The sequence below is a fragment of the Heterodontus francisci genome, chromosome 7 (assembly GCF_036365525.1).
Source record: "Heterodontus francisci isolate sHetFra1 chromosome 7, sHetFra1.hap1, whole genome shotgun sequence".
Taxonomy (NCBI): domain Eukaryota; kingdom Metazoa; phylum Chordata; class Chondrichthyes; order Heterodontiformes; family Heterodontidae; genus Heterodontus; species Heterodontus francisci.
This window is the reverse complement of record NC_090377.1, coordinates 96,903,058-96,924,279: the sequence shown is the minus strand read 5'-3', so window position 1 is coordinate 96,924,279 and position 21,222 is coordinate 96,903,058. Positions and strand designations below refer to the sequence as shown.

The 21,222-nt window shown below is 41.5% G+C and overlaps 1 protein-coding gene across 9 annotated transcripts in view; it reads left to right on the top strand.

Annotated features, from left to right (window-relative positions):
* LOC137372162 (serine/threonine-protein phosphatase 6 regulatory ankyrin repeat subunit B-like) overlaps nt 1-21,222 on the top strand; it is a 447,200-nt gene that overhangs the window by 31,111 nt on the left and 394,867 nt on the right. The window contains exon 1 of one of the 9 annotated variants that reach the window (XM_068035679.1): nt 9,658-9,748. The exons of 7 other annotated variants lie outside the window; for them this stretch is intronic. In XM_068035679.1, the coding sequence (XP_067891780.1) occupies nt 9,713-9,748 (36 nt within the window). In that variant the 5' untranslated portion in view covers nt 9,658-9,712. Of the gene's footprint in view, nt 1-9,657; nt 9,749-18,688; nt 18,747-21,222 lie in introns of those variants that run through there. One more of the 9 variants, XM_068035678.1, reaches the window with a different exon arrangement.

The window sequence follows — 21,222 nt, the reverse complement described above, 5'->3', positions numbered from 1 at the left end:
CAAGTCAGCATGGTTTTACTAAAGGGAGATCCTGTTTGACAAATTTATTAGAGTTTTTTGAGGATGTAACTAGTAGGGTAGATAAAGGGGAACCAGTAGATGTAGTATACCTGGATTTCCAAAAGGCATTTGATAAGGTGCCACACAAAAGATTAATAAGTAAGATGAGGGCTATAATCTATATTAATGACTTGAACGAAGAGACTGAGAGTAATGTATCTTAGTTTGCTGATGATACAAAGGTAGGTGGAAAGGGCAGCTGTAGGGATGACATAGGCTGCAAAGAGATAGTGACAGGTCAAGTGAGTGGACAACAAGATGGCAGCTGGAGTATAATGTGGGGAAGTGTGAAGTTATTCACTTTGGTCGTAAGAATAGAAAAGCAAAATATTTTTTAAAAGGTGTGAAACTTGTAAGTGTCGATGTTCAGAGAGACTTGGGTGTGCTTGTGCAAGGAACTCAAAGTTAGCATACAGGTACAGCAAGTAATTAGGAAGGCAAATAGCATGTTGCCTTTATTGCAAGGGGATTGGAGTACAGAAATAAGTAAGTCTTGCTACAGTTGTACAGGGTTTTGGTGAAATTACATTGGGAGTACTGTGTGCAGTTTTGATCTCCACATTTCAGAAAAGATATACTTGCCTTGGAGGTGGTACAGCAAAGGTTCACTAAATTGGTCCCTGGAATGAGGGGGTTGCCCTATGATAGGCTATGTAAATTGGGCCTATATTCTCTGGCGTTTAGAAGCATGAGAGGTGATCTCATTGAAACATAGAAGTTACTGATGGGCTGGATAGGGTAGACGCTAAGATTGTTTGCGCTGGTCGAGGAGTCTAAAACATGAGGGCACAGTCTCTGGATAAGGGGTTAATCATTTAGGACTGAAATGAGGAGAAATTACTTCACTCAAAGGGTTGTGAATCTTTGGAATTCTCCACCCCAGAGGGTTGTGGATGCTCCATCATTGAGTATATTTAAGGCTGGGATAGACAGATTCTTGGTCTCTCAGGGAATCGAGGGATATGGTAAGCAGGCTGAAAGGTAGAGTTGAGGCCTAAGATCAGCCATGATTGTTCTGAGTGGCGGAGCAGGCGAGATGGGCCATATGGTCTACTCCTGCTCCTATTTCTTGTGTTCTTTATTCTTGTACTCTAATCCCCATGCAGTTGAGGCCAATGTGCCATTTACCTTCCTAATTGCATGCTGTAACTGCATGCTAATTTTCTGTGTTCCTTGTACAAGTACATCCAAGTCCCTCTGAACATCAACATTTACAAGTTTCACACCTTTTAAAAAAAAAATTCTGCTTTTCTATTCTTGCTATCAAAGTGAATAACCTCATACTTCCCCACATTATACTCCATCAGCCACCTTGTTACTCACTGTTACGACCAACCGCTCCAGTCAAAGCCCCCAATCAAAATATACGATTCTGATTGTGGTGGGAGAAACGCACTGTTAATTCAATCCCGTCCCTCCACAGATCGCCTAACAATCATTTTAAACTTTCCAAATTAAAGAAAGACCCAGCAAATTTGTACCCTCTATTAACCCCCGAATGAGGTTAACCAAACCATGTGTCTTTAAATCAACAAATTAACTGTTTAATTAGAAAAGCTAAATTCTTAAACACTAAGACATAAACAACATTTAAAATAGAAAAAATTAGAGTCCTTGCAGGTTTATGCTCTTGCCAGATGTGGAACAGTCCAAGGTTACTTGAAGTCCTCACAGCTGTCTAGTGGGGGGATAAAAAAGGTTCTTCAACAGTAGAACAGTCCGTAGTCTAATTCAGAAGTCGAAATAGTTGCTCCTTTTCCAGCGATGGATTTCAACAATTAACAACTTGCAAACACTTTTTAATGAATCAATTTGGCTTTAGAATTTTTGAGGGATAAACGATTGTTACAGTCTAACTTCCCTTCCTTCAGTTTAAATTATCAGAGATCTCTGTTTTGGCTTGACTTTTTGGAATTTTGAGAGAGAATAATAAATAGACTAAATTCTCTTCCTTCAGTTTAAATGGTTTAAGAGCTCTTCTTTTCAGGCGCTAACACACAGCTGTCTGTCTGTTTCTCCTGTTGCAACAGTCTGTCTCAACTAAAACGCCAGTTCAAAAGATAATTGCAATGGTATTTGGTCTCTGAATGGCTGCCAGGTAACCAGGATGCATTCTTTGAAGCTGGTTGGTTCCCTCTCCATATGGTTGTATCCAACGGCAACAGAAATGCACTTTCTCTAACTCCTGAGGCTTGCTGGTTCTTAAAGCAGTACGGCTCCTTTTCCAGCCTTAAAGGCACACCGCATTCTTCCCGGAAAAAAAACTACATGTCATAACACCACTCACTTCGCTTGTCTATATCTCTTTACAGCCTCTTTGTGCTTTCCTCACAGCTTACACTCCCACCTAGCTTTGTATTACTAACATACTTAGATACATTACTCTTGGTCTCTTCATCTAAGTCATTAATATAGATTGTAAAATAGCTGAGGCTCCAGCACTGATCCTTGTGGTGCTCTGCTGTTCACAACCTGCGAACTTGAAAATGCCCTGATTATCCTGACTCTCTGCTTCCTGTCCGTTAATCAATCCTCTATCTATGGTCGTGTATTGCCCCCAACTCCATGAGCATCTTGTGTATCAAATGTCATACTTTATTACCAACTGAATATGTTCCAAAATAAATAAAACGGAACATCAAGTTTCACAGCTGTGTCGCAGAAATGTAGCAAATTTATGGCACAGAAAGAGGCCATTTGGCTCGTCATTTGCAGTCACAAAAGAGTGATCCAGCCTAATCCCACTTTCCAGCTCTTGGTCCATAGCCCTGTAGGTTACGGCACTTCAAGTTGATAGGCAAGTATTTTTTTTAAATGTGAGAAGGGTTTCTGCCTCTACCACCCTTTCAGGCACTGAATTGCAGGTCCACACCAACCTCTGGGTGAAAAAAAATTCTCTTCAATTCACCTCTAATTCTTCTGCCAATTTACTTTAAATCTATGCTGCCTGGTTATTGACCTCTCTGCCAAGGGAAATAGGTCCTTCCTATCTGCTCTATCTAGACCCCTCATAATTTTATGCACCTGAATTAAATCTCAAATGTCAAAATGATACTGATCACCATCATTCTTCTAACTAACAATTTAGAATTTCTGTAATACCTATTCTTCAATAACTACCAAGCTGCATTTGGTAAATGCTGGTGTTTGCAGCATTTTTTAAGTTTTACTTTTTGCTCTTCAATGGGTGTCACCAAATGAGGTTACTGTTATTTATTTGGAAAGTGTGATACTTGGTGAATCGGAGGATTAATTGTTAAACTGAATAATTTTGGATGCTACTATGTGGGCAGTTGCTTCAACCCCATCTTGTCTTTTTAATTAATATTTGTGAAAATACCACTGTAGTGGTTTTTTAAAAAAAAAAGAGAAAAAAAAATCAGCCTCTAATTTTTCCAGGTCTCTTTTTTAAAAAAAATCTGGAAAAGTCAAGAGTTACAAAACAATATGGGTCAATGCAATAATTCAAGAGAAACTTTGAGTTTACAATATCCTTCAGTCAGTGCTTAAAAAAAAAAGCACTGACTGAAGGATACCCAGGCAAGCTTCAGGCTTGGCTTGATAAGTGGCAACTAACATTTGCACCACACAAGTGCCAGGTAATAACTGTCCTCAATAAGAATCTAATCATCTCCCCTTGATGTTAAAAGGGATTACTGGTGCTGAATTCCCCACCATCAACATCCTGGGGTCACCGTTAACTGGAAACCTAACTGGACCAACTACATAAATACTGTGGCTACAAGGACAGAGCAGAGCTTTGCCACTCTGGCAAGTAAATCAACTCTTGACTTCTCAGAGCCTTTCCATTGTATACAAGGCACAAGTCAAGAGTGTGATGGAATACTCCTCACTTGCTGGAGCTGCACTCATCCAAGCAACACTCTGAGTTTGACACCATCCAGAACAAAGCAGCCTACTTGATTGGCACCTCATCCACCGCCTTAAATATTCATTCACTTCCTCCACCAGTGGTGTACTGTATCTGCAGTATGTACCACTTACAAGCAACTCGCCAAGGCTCCTACCATAGCATGTTCTAAACCCGCGATCTCTACTGCCCAGAAGAACAACGTCAGCAGATACATTGGAATACCACCATGTGAAAGTTCCCCTCCAAGCCACACACCATCCTGAATTGGAACTATATCGCTGTTCCTTCACTGTTGCTGGGTCAAAATCCTGAACTCCCTACCTAGCAGCGCTGCAGGTGTACCTACATCACACAGACTGCGGTGGTTTAAGAAGGCGGTTCTTCATCACCTTCTCGAGGGCAAAAAGAGATGGGACATAAATGCTGGCCTTCCATGAACGAATGAGTTCAAAAAAGAGCTGTTTTAAATGTTGGAAGAATGCAACTATGATCAAGTTCTTCATGGAATGTTATTGGAATAAAATTGTCCAGTTGCCAAATTAAAATGCAATATGATAAATGAGTACTGTATGTAGTTGGAAATAATATTGAGTCTGGTTAATGGAATTTTTTTGAAGGTCTATTAACAGAACTGCATTCGAAAAAGACCTAAAACTCGTAAATTGTACATGATTATAATCTGTACTCGGCAAGGTGGGGCTGGGGGATGAAAAGGAGAGTCATGAGAACCAGTGAAAGGTTGGTCAGATATTGTGTAACAATATTTAAATATGGTGCACAACTTGTAGCTTTTTAATACTGTACCCTGTTTATTGTGTGTGAGCATTCTGAAGTAACTGAGAGCTGTTTACATATTTATATAGTGTATCTTTTTTATTTTATTTTTTAAAAATATTCAGTCTTACAATAGTAGGTGACACTTCCAAATCTGGGTAGTCTGATGTTGGATTTATACTTTGGACTTGGGAAGTCAAACTAGTATGAGAGAGTCTCTTGATGGGGGTTTCACATATTTTGATGGCATTGATCGTGGGATAAATGTTGGCTAGGACAGCAGAACAACTTAACTCTTCAAATAATACCATGGGATCTTTTAAATCCCCTTGAACAGGCATCCAAAAGATGGGTTTCAAAGCCAATCAATGAAACCCACGCAGAGCCTTTGTATTCATGATGGACCTGATATTGAAACCGATTTTGTTCTGATAAATATCAGGCCTTTTGCTTTCTGTTTCTATTAGGATTATATCAATGCTTTGCTAGAAAGCTTTTGGATTCACTGTAAATATTGTGCTGTGAACAAAGACCTGGAAAGTGGGATTAGGTGTAATAGCTCTTGGCCGCACGGACACAATGGGCCAAATGGCGGCCTCCTGTACGGTAAATTTTCTATGTAAACAAATTATTTTGCAATGGGGGCTGCAGGCGGCTCTGCTTGACACTACTCCTTCTGAAATGTCCAACCCAAGTTGAAAGAGCTGAAGGAAGAACATGTATTTTATAAGTTGGCTGTGTTGTCCTCAAGATGCTCAAAGTTCTTAGGAGCCAGTTAAGTACTTAAGTGCAGTCGCTATTGTAATGTAAGGGAACACAGCTGATTTGAAAAGTTGCACAAATAGCAATGATTAATGTGTTTTTCTTAATGATATTGGTTGAGGGGTATATGTTGGCGATGGCACTGGGAGAATGCCCTTGCTTGGTGATGCAATCTTTTACGTTATACTGAGACCCAACCTGCCCCCCTCTGGTGAATTTCTCACACAAAAGATGGCATTCTGTGCAGCATGCTCTCCGTGCTACATTTTAGTGTCAGCCTCGATTTATGTGCTTTAATTTCTGGAGCAAGGCTTGAATGAAAGCGAGTTCTGTACACAGTTGGATGAAATACAAGGAATTTACTGAGACCAACAACAGGATATCGATCCATCAGTAGAGCTGGAGATGAGCTTTGCTTGAATCAAACTTGATGGTGCATCCAGTTTGTTTGGTGCTAGCAGGCTTGATTTTCCATAGAAAGAAATTCAGATAAAACACTTGTATTTCATGCTGTGTAGCAGAAAATGTTAAATTACTCATAAATAGGCCAGATCCTGAAGAACAACACTCACTTTGTAGCAAATAAAGAGACATTGGAGACAGAAATAGTTTGTTTTTCCAGTTGCAGTCCAGTTGTACTGTGTGGACTATCTTGCAAGTTGTTTCTCATACTTTTTTCATTTCCACTCTGAACTTTCTATATTTAGCTTGGTTCAACCTGACATCTGTCATACGTACCCTTTTTCTGCATCATCTTACTCTCTATCATAATCCAGGGAGTTTGTCCTACCTTTTCCCCTTGTGAGAATGTACCCCGACTGTATCGAAACCATCTCTTCTTCAAAGGCAGCCCATTGTTCCATTACAGTTGTGCCTGCCAATCTTTGATTCCAATTTACTTTGGCCAGGTCCCTTCTCACCCTACTGATATTGACCCCCCCAATTAACTATTTTTACTCCGGATTGCTCCTTGTCCTTTTTCCATAGCTAACCTAAACCTTATGATGCTATGATCACTGTCCCCTAAATATTGCCCTACTGACAGTTGATCCACTTGACCCACCTCATTCCCCAGAACCAGATCTGGCAATGCTTCCTCCTTCGTTGAGCAGGAAACATACTGATATAGAAAATTCTCCTGAATACACTTCAGAAAGCCATCTTCTCTGCCCTTTACACTATTACTATCCCAGTCTATATTAGTACAATTAAAGTTCCCCATTATCACTAACTATAGTTTTTGTGCCTCTCTAATTTCCTTGCAAATTTGTTTCTCTACATCTTTTCCACTAGTTGATGGTCGACAGAATATACCCAGTAGTGTAATAGTACCTCCATTGTTTCTTAGCTCAAACCAAATAGATTCTGTCCTTGACCCTTCTAGGACATTGTCTCCTTCCAGCACTAACATTCTCCTTAATCAGTACTGCCACCCCTCCTCTTTTTTCTTTTGTTGCCTGTCTTTCCTGAACACCTTGTATCCAAGAATATTTAGTACCCAGTTATGCCCTTTTTGTTTGAATCAGGTCTCCGTTATCACCATTACATCATATTTCCCCCCACCCCATGTCTGTCTGAGCCTGCAGCTCACTGACCTTTTCTACTACGCTTAGTGCATAAACCTAATTTGGACCTTATTGCATTCCCTCTTACTCTGACCCCAACTAAAGCCTCACTATTTCTTACTCTAGTGCAGTCTGTCTTTTCCAGTCCTTTTGTGCATCTTGTTTTTCCTTTCTAATGTTACATCCTGATTCCTATCCCCGTTAAGTTAGTTTAAACACTCCTCAATACTAATAGCAAACTGCCCTGCAAGGACATTGGTTCCAGCCCTGTTGAGGTGCAACTCATCCAGCCTGTGCAGTTCCCATCTTCCCTAGAATTGGTCCCAAGAATCTATGACCCTCCCTCCTGCAGCACCTCTCCAGCCACGGAGTCATATGCTCTATCCTGCTATTTCTGTACTCACTAGTGCATTGTACCAGAAGTAATCCAGAGATTACTACCTTTGAGGTCCTGCTTGCGAGTCTCCTTTGTAGCTCCCTAAAATCTGCCTGCAGGACTTCATTCCTCTTTCTACCTATGTCGTTGGTGCCGATATGGACCATGACCGCTGGCTGTTCACCCTCCCCCCTCAGTGTGCTCTGGAGCTGCTCAGTGACATCCTTGACCCTGGTGCCAGGGAGGCCATCCTGGATTCATGTCTGCGGCTGCAGAAATGCTTGTCTGTTCCCCTATCTATGGACCTCCCTATCATTATTGCTTTCCCATTCTTCCTCCTGACCCCTTGTATAGCTGTGCCAGTAAAAGGGTGGGATGGAGATGTCTCTTAGATTTGGGCCTGCGCAGCACTGTGTTTCATCAATGATCCAAGCCGTAAAGTCAAGAACAACCCAGATATGGAAACATTTTGGTCCTGTTCCTGATTGCATTGAAAGAGAGACAAATTAAGCTGGGCACTAGAACCAACTTCTGTACTTTGGATGCTAGAGAATTGAGGAGAACACTGTTTATGGAGATGATCTGAGACAAAAGATAAAGATTTGTTATAATTACTGAATAGCCTTTAAATGTTGTTTTAAAACAGTTGTAAAAAGTTCCAAAACATTAACTAGTTAATTTTATTTCTCCATTGACAGTAAGTAATATGCAGTTTGTTGGTCCAACTCATCAACTGGAAACCCCCTCACATCTATTGACAGTCTGATAACTTTATGGTTGTGAACAGAGGAAGATAAAGCATAGTCAGTCAGCTTTTTGAAATGGAAAGCTGCAGAGCAGCCACCCCAACCAGACTAATGGATTACAAATGCTTAGGGACATTTAGAAGTGATCTTGTTCGTCGACCGGTGTTGGGGAGTGCGCATGTGAAAGTCTTCAGGTCACAATAGAGTGTTGTGGTACACGCCCATGTTAGGCTACCATACAAGCAGATATAGGGCAGTATAGATCAACTTCCATAAAAGAGAGTCACTCAGACTGCTCAGGAAACTGATGGCATTGAATCTGAGAAGCTATGTAATGTGAGCCCCTAAACTTGTTATATCAATGTAGTAGAAAGTATTGCAGAAACATAAAGTTATTGTAGAGAGAAAGTACTTTAAGGATTGGACTGTTTGTGCTTCACTTGAACAGCCATTGCCTTCCCTCTCCCCGACCCTCTCTTTGGTGTTATTGGAAAAATTTATCCAATTTTTAGTTACTGAATGAAGAATGCTGTTCCCAGAAAAGATAGCTCCAGTGGGCTGCAATTCTCAGTGTTGGTCTTTCCCCAAGTGTGAGAGAAGTCCACAGTAGTTTGAGTCATTCTGCACTGCTTGTACATAACGACTAATGACAAGTTGATTGTCGTAGAGACCTGGAAACTGGTTGTTTCCTTGTCTTCCTCTGGAATGAGACCAGGCCTGTGATTGGGCATTCTTTTATTGCTGATATCCTGTTGCTTTTTCTAGCACAAACTGAACAAATCTAGATTTTTTATTCTATTTCACTTTACTGTCGCTTTTTCTTTTAATCCATTCAGTATTACTTTCAAAAAGAAGCAAATTAATTGGTCTGCAAACCAGCCATTTTGAGACAACCACACCATACTTCCTTGCTATTTTCAACAAAATGGGTGTAAATTCCAGCAATTTGCAGTACCAGGTTTGTACCCCTTCTTTGTCAACTGAATAACATCTAAAGCTCTGTGTCTGTCAGTTAGTTAAAACTGAGTTCTTAGATTTTCTAAATTGTTGCCTTGAGGATGGTTTGGAACCTTGGTTCATGGGCTAAATCTGAACCACTTCTGAATCTAAGACTCCTAATAAAAATGTAATTCAGTTGCCACCACCAGTTCTGAATGGATATGAATTGACATTTCTGAACCAGAGGAGCGCAAAACTTACCCATTTTTGTTTATTGTATGAACCACTTGTCACCAAGACTGCTCACAGGTGCTTAGCTTTTAGCAATTTTAAGAAGAAACATGCAGACACCTTTTTAATTCTCCAAGATCTGCTATTAAGTCATTTTCTATTGCAGCCAGTTTCTGAGGGCTACTGTGCAGGGAATGGAAAAATGCAAAAGCCAGTTACTGTTGGCTGTCGCTGTGCTGCTGGAAGTGGATTTGGAAGAAGCAAAGATGTTGGATCTTTGGCTGTGAAATAACGTATGGCACAAAGGGCAACGGATAAAATAAAATTTAGAACTGGGGAGATGAAACTTAAAATCCATGGGAAAGAAGATGGAGAACAAAAATAGATGTCGCTGTTTCAGAATTGTTTCCATTCTGAACAGGTAAAGATTTGCAAATCTGATTTGTTAAATTTGTAAGTGAAGGGATTAAAATGATTTTATAGATAGAGCAATAGTTATCAAAGGATGAATTAAATGTGTATATTGACTCACTGGTTTCATGTCTGTACATAAGCTAATGAGGTTTGCACATTTTTCCAAATTATCTTTTTCAAGTATCATTTTGTATGATGTCTTGTTTGTGTTATGAAAAAACAACCAATATTGTCATTTTGTGATCTACAAAAGAAGAGAATGCCTTCTGGTAATTGAGTTATAAATGTCATAGAGTCATTTACGGCACAGAAGGAGGCCATTCGGCCCATCAAGTCCATGCTGGCTCTCCACGGAGCTGTGCAGTCAGTCCCACTCCCCGGTTTGATTCCTGTAGCCCTGCAAGTCTCTCTTTTCTCTCTGGTGGCCATCCAACTTCCTCTTAGTCATTGACCATCTCTGCTTCCACCACCCTTGTGGACAGCGAGTTCCAGGTCATTACCACCCGCTGCGTTTCAAAAAAAAAAAATGCTTCCTCATATACCCCCTGCATTTTGCAAAACTTTCACTCTGTGTCCCCTAGTCCAAGTACTATTTGTTAAATGGGAACAGTTTTCCTTGTCTAACTTCTCATAATCTTATACACTTCTATTAAATCTCCCCTCAATCTCCTTTGTTCTAAGAAGAACAAACTCAGCTTTTTCAACCTAACCTTGCAACTAAAATCCTCACCCCTGGAACTGTTCTGGTAAATCTCCTCTGCACCCTCTCACGGACCCTTACATCCTTCCTAAAGTATGGTGACCAGAACTGGATGCAATACTAATCAGAGCTTTATAAAGGTTCAGCATAACCTCCCTGCTTTTGTATTCAATGCCTTTATTTATGAAGCCCAAGATCCCATATGCTTTACTAACCACTCTCTATTTCCTGCCACCTTCAAAGATCTGTGCACATGCACCCCCAGGTCCCTCTGTTCCTGCAAGCACTTTAGAACTGTGCCATTAAGTGTATATTGTCTCTCCCCATTCCTTCTGCCAAAATGCATCACCTCACACTTACCAGTATTTTCCCCTAACCTCCCATCTAATTGATTTCCTGATTTACTTTAACTTGTGTCCTCTCATAATTGACTCACTGGTCAGTGTTGCCAAATTATCAACACTTAACTCAGCATGACCCTTCATAATCACAGTTTGCATATATGTCATTTGGTCTCATTAGTCAATTTTGATATTAACTAAATTCCTAAATCCTCTTTTATGTTTTTTCTATTAGTTCTTGGGATGTAAGTGTCACTCTCAAGGCCAGCATTTGTTGCCCAACCCTAATTGCCCTCAAAAGTGGTGGTGAGCCACCTTTTTGAACTGCTGCAGTCTATGCGGTGTGGATTCACCTACAGTGCTGTTTGGAAGGAAGTTCTAGGATTTTGACCCATCAACAGTGAAGAATGGCCATGTAGTTCCAAGTCCGGATGTGTGGCTTGGAGGGGAACCTGCAGGTGGTGGTGTTCCCAAGCATCTTTTCCTTCTAGGAAGTAGAGGTCATGGGTTTGGTAGGTGCTGTCAAAGGAGGCCTAATGAGTTGCTTCAGTGCATCTTGTATATGGTACACACTGCTGCCACTGTGGGCCAGTGGTGAAAGGAGTAAATGTTTAGGGTGGTAGATAGGATTTTGATCAAGCAAGCTACTTTGTCCTGGAACGTGTGGAGCTTCTTGAGTGTTGTTGGAGCTGCACTCATCCAGGCAAGGGGTGAGTATTCCATTGCACTTTTGGCATGCCTTGTAGATGGTGGACAGGCTTTGGGAGTCAGAAGGTGAGATACTTGCAGTAGAATTCCCAGACTCTGACCTGTTCTTTTAGCCACAGAATTTATATGGCTGGTCAATGGTAACTCCCCATGATGTTGATAGTGGGGGGATTTAGCAATTGTAATGCCATTGAATATCAAGGGGAGATGGTTAGATTCTCTCTTGTTGGAGATGGTCATTGTCTGGCACTTGTGTGCTGGAATCCATGGTTTGTGGGACAAGTGGGAGAGTGTGTCTGAGATGGTGTCTGAACAGTCGACATGTCTAAAATGGGTGGTATTTCAAAACTATTGCACACCTGCTTCTTGAGTCAAGAATGCTTCTCTGTCGTCTAGCTGGGTGGACTGCCCTCACCTGATTTTATTCTTACCTAGCCAGAGAATCAACTGTAATGGCTCCCCTTCTCACTCCTGTGCAGACCTTAAGGGATCTGTACTTGGTCCCCTCCTATTACTCATCTACATGCTGCCCTTTGGTGACATTATCTGAAAGCACAATGTTAGGTTCCACCTGTATGCTGATGACACCCAGCTGTACCTCACCACCACCACCTGTCTTGACCCTTCCACTGTCTGTGATTTGTCTCGCTAATTCAGCAGAAATTTCCACCAACTCTTTGTCCAAGGCCGAACCAGACCATCTGCAATCCTGGTATCCTTTTTGACCTTGAGATGAGCTTCCAACCACATCTGCTTCAGCAAGACCGCCTACTTCCAGCTCCATAACATCACCCATCTTCACCCCGGCCTCTGCTCATTTGCTGATGAAACCCTCATCCATGTCTATGTTACCTCTAGACTTGACTATTCCCAATGCTTTCCTGGTGGGCCTCATACCTTCCACCCTCCATAAACTTGAACTCATCCAAAATTCTGCTGCCCATATCCTAACTCGCATTGAGTCCCGTTCACCCATCACCTCTGTGTTTCCTGACCTACATTGGCTACAAGATTACAAATGTTCAGATTTGAAATTCTCATCCTTGTGTTCAAATTCTTCGATGGCCTCTGTCTCTCCCCCACTGCATTGCTACAACTCTGGTCTCTTGTGTATCTCCTATTCCATTTGCTCCACCATTGGCAGCATGCCTTTAGCCTTCTAGGTCTGAAACTCTAATTCCCTCCCTCAACCTCTACTTTTCCTCCTTTATGACACTTGTTATGATCAGGTGAGAAGGGGTCACAAGACTCCTTCCTTGTCCTCCTCCTGGTTTGACTGCAACAGGGTTTATTCTCTTTTAAAATAGTGGTTGTACTTACCACTTCAGTGAGTGTTTTACCTTTGTTGTGATCATAAAGAACCAATCGGATAGGTTTCCTTGAGTTTAAACAAGAAAAAGGTGAGTTTATTGTACTAAAAAAACTAAACCGAATCTAGATAAAATCATAAAATTACGCTACACTTCCACTCACACATGCACACGAGAATCATACACACGCAATTAGAGTACAGAGTGATAAGAAATAATTTGGTTTGGATTAGAGTCCAGCACAAGTAAAGATTAATACAGTCTGTGGGGTTGGGTGATTCTGTTGTCTTCTGGCTGATGTTGTGATCCTGAAACTCTGGGTTGATAGTTGTTCTTGGAGACAGTTGAGCAGGAGGTGTCCTTCCCAGGGTCTTTGTCTTTGATCTAGCAGCTGGCAGCTAGGCTTCACATGCCCCACAGGAGGTCTTCTGGAGAGAGAGAAAGAGAGGCATACACCCCTCCTGGCTCTGCACAGATTTAGTCTCTGGTTTGTTTGCTGTCTGTAACAAAACTCCCAGTTTTACACAGCCTGGTGGGGGACTGTCACATGGTTCTCTCAATTACCTTTGTTTTTAATGAGTTCCAAAGTCTAAAACCCAAAACCTTTCTCGGGGCATTGTCATTGTTTACCACCTGGAGGGATGTTTCCACTCATGAAAGTCTCAAGATGGCTATGAATGTCCTGCTAATGAAAGCAATCTTGGGTAGTTCAATCAGTAGGACAAGCCATTGTGTTGGGGACGTACACCTCCCTTTGATGCCTTGGAATGTTTCGGATGGAAATTGCGGTGGCTATCTTGGCTGCCAGCTTTTTAAAAGTTAACTGTAGGATTCCAGCTTTTTTTTTTCCATTAAAATTTTAATGTAGGTTTTAATGATGAAATTTTAAAAAAATCTTCATTTGGCATAGCAGGTTTTCTTGTCACGCTCCTTAAAACCTACCTCAAAGTTTTTAGTCAATCCTCCACTATTTCCGTTCTGACGAATGGTTATCGACCTGAAACACTAACTCTGTTTCTCTATCCACAGATGCTGCCTGACATGCTGAATATTTCAGGAATTTCTATTTTATTTCAGATTTCCAGCATCTGCAGTATTTTGCTTTTGCTCCAATATCTCCTTTTGACAGTGTCAATTCTTGTCTTATTTCACTCCTGTGAAGCACACTTCCTATCTTAAAGGCACTATTTAATACAAGTTGTATATTCATTTTTAATTTTTTAAAATCTTAGTTGCAAAAGGAGCTAATTTGTAGAATACCTTAACTCTTTTTGTTACGATGCACAAGTTGCCATGCATTTCATCGGAGTTTCAACATATAAATTGAGAGCAAGCAAAATTCTCATAGTATGTCATGTCTCTTGGCCATAAAGTGAGTTTCTTTCCAGCTTTGTGGCTTTTACATAATTTATACCCCACTATTTAAAGGAAAGTTTATTGGATTATAGTGTCCCTGTTCCTGCTGCTCCCAATTCGGTGTACAATTCCTCAGAGACTGTCCTCGACTTTAGTTTTATGTTTCTACTACTCTGTTTACTTTTCCTTCCATATTTGAATAAATGTAAAGAACATTAATGATTGCAATCTTTCCACTGCTGTTTTAGCTCCACACCTCAGCTGAATGACTACCTCAGTTCAGACCTTGTCCTGTCCTGTGACCGTATCCTATCAACATCTTCTCTTTGGTTATCTCTTGCCCCAGCCCCGCTTTATTTGCTTAACACCTGATACATTTCTAATATTTTGCCAGTTCTGATGAAGGGTGACTGACCTGAAATGTTAACTCTGCTTCTCTCTCTGTAGATACTGCCAGACCTGCTGAGTATTTCCAGCATTTCTTGCCCTTTTAATTGCTGTTTTAATTGGAGGGAGCAATGGCAGCTGTGGGAATGGAATGCCTTGCTACTCTTCGCATTCAGTGTCTGCATCAAACACCTTTTGGATTGGGAATAAAGTCAGGGTGGGGTTTGTTGCAGCATTAGGCTCCAGTTTTTTAAAAAAAAAGTACCTTCTACAGCATATTATGACATTTTCAGCTACTCTGGCCTCTGCTTTGTAAATTTCGTGCTGAATTACATGCTGCAAATTGGCATATAATACTTATCCTTGAAGGTGACGCCCTTTTAATCTGATTTCAATGTGGAACCCAGGTAACTTGATTTTGTGGTGTTTTTCTTTATTTGGTGAAAGGAAGAGAAAACACCCACTGTGGCACTGGTAATATTTGCAGAGGAATAAATTGGATCCTCAAATTGATCTTCAATGGTGTCAACACTTGCCATGTTTGTCATTGGTATGTTCGTTGTTGATGAGCAAATTAGATGTTTTTTCATTAACTATGGTACACATGCATCTTTATTTTGTTCCCGTTTTACATACATTAATTTATTGAGTATTAGATTTAATGATATCAGCTATATCCTATGTCTAAAATAATGTGCAGTATAGCTTTTTAAATAGCACAAAATGCCCATTTGCTGCAGTTTTGACAAAATGCATTTTGTTCCTTTCAATCTTAAACATCTGCGAGTAAAAAGTAGAGAAGATAAAGCATTGTGCCTCCACACCTGGCTGAGTGAGTAGCAAAGATTGGAGAACTGTTGTATGTGGGGATTGAAAGATATAAACTTATGTTCTACAGTGTACCATTGTATGACTCGGAGCTTCATGTGGTGTGCTCCTGTGCTGTCCTCTCAGTGGAAATACAGAAAAAGTCACTGACTGAAAGGAGGAAAGAACTTTTGATGTAAAATGTTTGTGTAGAAAACAAAAAAACCCCCTGAAAATTTAGCATAAGTAGACCAAGACTTTTTGCTCCTGAAGAATATTGCTCTGGCAAGGTGGCAGTGTGCATTAGGGCCACTGTTGTCCATAGAATTGTAACACACTGATTTGTAGCCAGAATCATTCCAACACAGAGCTCCTTTATTTGGTCTTTCTGTTGCGGTGAAATTGGAGGGCAAGTCACTTTCAGCTATTGTAGCTGAATATTTGAATCCTGATTTGAAAACTACTTTTGCAGAAGCCTGCACCTACTTGCCCTTGTCTGTTTCCCAGCAAGGTGTGAGACAAATGCAAGATAGTGCCTTTTTAAAAATCAAAGACTGTTCCAAATGGCCACCACTTTTAATTTTAACAGTTTATTTTACATTTTTGATTGATCAGTTGTTGACTTTCTCCTAGCCTCCTGCCTTTGTTTCCAAGCCACAGCCTGGTAGTACAGCACCACTGGGCTGGACCGTACTGCGCACTGTCTGCTGGTCGTAGCTTGCCTGTCTGTTTGCTCACTTGCCTCCCATCCTGTCATGCTAGGGTGCCAGCAGACTATCTGCTATTTGCTGGCCATAGTCTGCCATCATCTTTTGCTGCTCACTGCCCCAGGTCTCCTCTATGGTGTTTGCCAATAAACCAGCATTTCAGTTCTGGAAGTGCTTTTAATAAAATTTCAGTTAAGTGGTGAAGATCAGAGATGAGGCCTGAGGAGTCACACACAAAGCAAATGGGGAAGGTGATGGGCAACATAGCCTCTGATTTACTGAGTTGTGCTGTAGAATATATAGATAGCTTTCAAGAATCTTTCTCAAAAAATATTCTTTGGCAAGCATTGAATTAAAATGACAAGCAGAAATAGGTTTATAATTTCCCCAATTTCATTTGCTTGGAATTTGATTGTTGACTTGGTGTAAAGAGATTTTCATCAAATGTGTTTTTGCCTTGTTAAAATATTTACAATTAATGGGAATATGAGAGGTTCTTGGGGTACTGCTGAGGTGGATATTACAGTAAGGTATTTATACTCTTCTAAGTCCCACAGCTTTCGTTAAAAGTGAAGTAACGTAACAACAATAACATAAAACAAGTTTTTAAATAATTAGCTCTCCTTTGCAAGCATCTAGGTCTCTCCATTCAGTTGTCTCTTTCCAGATATTGAATCAAATGTGAAGCAGATGTATTTTTTAAATAAAAAAAACACAGTTGGAAATACAGTTTGTCAATATTGGAAGCAGTGTAGTGCATTCTAACAGATGCTGAGAATAGGAGTCAAACCTTTGGGACCCAGGAAGCAGTGCAATGAATTACAATTTGAAATGCCTGGGAAGCAGCTGAATCAATTCCTCTTGATTTTCATTCCTGTAGTTTCATTGTGCTTCCCTTTTACCTCTCCTTAGTTTCTTGTTGGTTTTTAAATGTAATGCTACAATTTGGAAACATATTTGTCAATGTTCTTTTAGAAAAAATACTATTATAGTATTGGATTTTAAAACAGCAAGTAGAGACCTCCTAATGGAAGACAATATATGTAAATGAACATACCGGTGGTGGGAAAGCTTTTAGGATTGATAAAATGCTAGTTACTTGGACAAGTGTGGATTAAGGACTGCCAGCAGGGATTTGTTGAAGGCAAATCGTGTTTAACTAATTTGATTGAGTTTTTTGATGAGCTAACAGAGAGGGTTGATGAAGGTGAGGGTACATGGACTTCCAAAAGGCGTTTGGTAAAGTGTCACAAAACCAGGGGTCAGCAACGTGTCAGTGTTTTTTTAAAAAAAAGGTTAAGGTCCGTAACTGGTCAGCAAAGGCAGCCTTTAAAATTACAATGCAACCACTAGGTGGTGCAGTACTGGCACATGTGCAAATGCAGCCTTATTGACTGAAACGTCAATATCTGCGACGTCTCAGGCAGCTGCAATCTTAGCCATTTGGACATGAGGCAGCTTGTGAAGTACCAAGTGGGGTTGGGGAGTGGTGGAAGGTGCATTGGGTGAGAAGTGGCTTTGAGCAGAATTCCCATTTCCATGTCCCCTTTCACCATCATCCCTCTCACGGCCCAGCTGTATTTCCCTGCAAGCAATGTGCTGGAGAGCACATTACTTCAGATCAGTGGGCATCAGAATGGCATCATAATTAAGGTGACATTCGCAGTGTGCAAACCATTAGTGAAGGCCTGCATGCATTTGTAATTACTGCATTTGATGGTCCATGCAAGTGGCCAGTCTTTCCATGGACGAAGACATCATTGCAAAGGCCTGCGACATCATGCCACTCATGCTTGAGACGGACTTCTCCAGTCTCTCTAAGCATGCACAGTGCAACTGGAACACTTACCAGTAAATTGCACATTCTCTGCTGCTGCTCCAGAAGTATTGTGTTCATCGGTCCCCGAGATACTTCATCTGCATCCAGCTGAGCAGCACTTGGGAGCATCCTGCACCCTCTGCCACAGAATGTCCACTGCTCTCCATGTCGTCGTCTTCTGCTTTTGCTCACTTGTGATGTGTGAGTCAGCAGGTGAAAACCCAGCTATCTGCCTTGCGAGTCCCACTGAAGTGCCAGTAACTGAACTGGTGCATGATCTGCGACATGTGTCCTCATAGCACATCCTCAGAGGGAGTGACCTCCACGAAGATGTCAGCACTGGCGGCTGTGACAATGACCTGGACCACCACCAGCTGGACACGTGAAGGCCCTGGCTGTGGAAGATAAAAGACATGAACCAGTACTGTCAAATTAAGACTGTTTGTTTGAAATTATTATGCACATAACCATATTTCACTCTGACTACAAGTGAGTGTTGTATGCCTTGTGGATGTCTGATATTTAATTCTGTCACCAGGCAGCTAGGAGACCCCCATCAAATGGCCAGGCGAGTTGAGATTCCACTAATTTCCAGCACCTGCATCTTAGTTGTGAGATGGCTGCAAGGCCATCTTTGGTTCTGTGCCTCTTACTGGTGTTCTGTGCCTCTTACTGGTGTTCTGTGCCTCTTACTGGTGTTCTGTGCCTCTTACTGGTGTTCTGTGCCTCTTACTGGTGTTCTGTGCCTCCTACTGGTGTTCTGTGCTCTCTCCTCCAGCAAGGAGGGAAAGAAGAGATCTTTGAGTGATGAATGGAGAGCATTTGTTCAGGATGACTGAGGGAGAGGCACGACATTGTAAAAGGATGAGGGTGAGTATCAATGATTGATGGACAAGTGGGGATGTGAGGATGTGCATTGACAGAGAGGGATGGGTGGCTGTACTTTCAAAGTAAGTTGGTGTGAGGAGTGTTGTCTTAGAGTAGGCTTGAGAAGGCAGAGTGAGGAGGTTGGGGTGATATGCACATCAGGATTTAGGTGAATGTGCCATTGTTTTCACCTTTACTTTTTTGTTTATACCATTGAGCCATTTCCTGAATTGTTTCCAGGAGCATGGCAGCATGTTCCTGCTGCTGACCTCTTGTGTCACCTCCAACCATGCCTTCTTGGTGTCACCAGTTGGCGGATACTTCCTGCTACTAGGGGACAGTATATCCCTCCAGAGTTCCACAGCCACCAGTAGCACATCCAAGGGGGCATCGGTGAAGTGGGGTGCAGCCTTTGACCTTTCATGGCACTACTTCTTCCTATCTCTGACTACTTCAACTTGCATGTTTGGAGTGTTCCTTCAAATAGTGGAGTTGAAATTGTGTCATGCAGGTGTCCATCATGCCTGCTGACATTAATTGGCTGCTGACATTAATCGGTTGCAAAACTGACAAATCATATGTTGAGATAATGGCTGTGTTAAAAAGCCAGTGACAAACGTGCTTGGTATACTTCTGGATTTCTCATGCTTTATTGGGCTCATTTACTGTCAGCGTGACTGAACATTAAAATCCAGGCCAAAGGCATTAAAGGTGAGTTTTTTGAGGGACTCTCAATGACTGGTTTTGAAAGGAAAGGGGTCAGTGCCTGAGGAGAGGAAAAAAAATTACGTAGTCAGCTAGCCTAGGGCCAGGAAGGGAAGTTGGGTGGTCAACTGTTTTGAGAAGGTGCCAAATATGCAGGGAGTGAGTCTTATGGACAAGATGAACTTGAAGGAAATGAGGTAAGAAAGGGAAGCTAGAGGGGGCACTTAGTGCAGAGGCTGAGGAAGGATGGGAGGGAGGATATAATGGTGAGAAAGTGGAATTTGGAAAGATGACAGAGAACTTGAAGGAGAGATAGGAGTGAGCATGCTGAGGTGCTTGATGTACTAGAGGAGTAAGGGGAGAGACCAAGGTGGGAAGTTTTGTTATGAAGGCCATATTGCCACTGTGACAGTTTGGGCAGGCCAGGTGATAGAAAGTATTACCTGGTGGGGAGCAAGGTGTTATGTGAGCCAAGTTTTAGTCAAATCCAAGATGTCAATGTAATCATTCTCAATAAGGTAGTAGATGACAAGGACTTGTTTGTGGCTTCGTGGACATTCTGGAGGGAAATGTGGAGGGGGCAGTAATTATTTATTTGCTGGCAGAGTCCAAGCTAACAATGGTGGGTGGGATATTTGGGATGGGAATCACAATGGCAAGTTTTAATCCCAGCAGCTGCACTGAGAGGTAAGGTTGGTGAGAAAGGAGGATGGGGATGAGTTGTTCATGGAAACAGCGCTGGGTGTCTTGACTGGCCCTCTGGAAAAATGACAGGAGGCACAGAGGGTAGCTGTGGTCTTATCTAAGGGGCATTTAAACCTGGAACAGTGGCTGGAAAGTTAGAAGGAAAAGAAGAAATGTGGGGGAAAATACTGAAGAGGGGAAATGAAAGGTCCCATGACTGATGGGAAGGGGAGGAGAGAAGGGTCAAGAGAGAGAAAAAGATAGAATTAGGGGGCTGTGCTCTGGAGCAGTTGCCAAAATGTGCATGCAAATGGACATGGTTCCATATGCCTAGCAGAGATTACAATAGACAACTCCTGGTTGTAAACAGAAAACTTTTCCCCATATTCCAGGTGCGTTGTATTAAATCGGTGTCAAAAAATTCTGCACACCTCTGTGATGCCCCCTTTTCCTCTGTGCCAATCCTTGACAACTTCATAGAGACCAACTAGCTTCGGCATGCAAGGTTACTTGTTGAATTGTTTTTCTGCTCAGTTCACCCTCCATGTTCCAGAAAGCAATGACTTTTTCTTCTGGATTTGTTTCCACGTGCACCAGTTGTCCTCTGGTAGATCGGTCAAATGACTATTCGATAGTGCAAGTCAGTGGTAGTGTTTAAAGGCTACTGTCTGCAGAGAGATCCTCATGGAACTTGATCCCATCCTGCCCAATGATTACGTGCTTGCACTTTCTGCAGGTGTTGCTGGAAAGCAGTTAAGAGCAGGAATCCCTGTTCTGCTACCCTGCTACAACAGTAAAATAGTTGTGCAATAGCTCACTTAACTTGTTATAATATAGGTTATTAAGTTGATGGAGTTGAGAGCTTTTGTTAATTGAGATGATTAAAAGACTACTTGTGCAGCCAAGCTCTCTCAATATTGCTGGAGGGAGGGAAGAGAATTGCATTGCATCACACAAAATATCTGTATTATGATCTGTTTAACAGAATGGACAAAGTATAGAAAAGTTGATGGTTTGTAGAGTTTTCTCCAGACTTTGTTAAAAGTGTAGATGTCATTGCCATTTCAAATTGGAGCAACTGGTAAGCAAT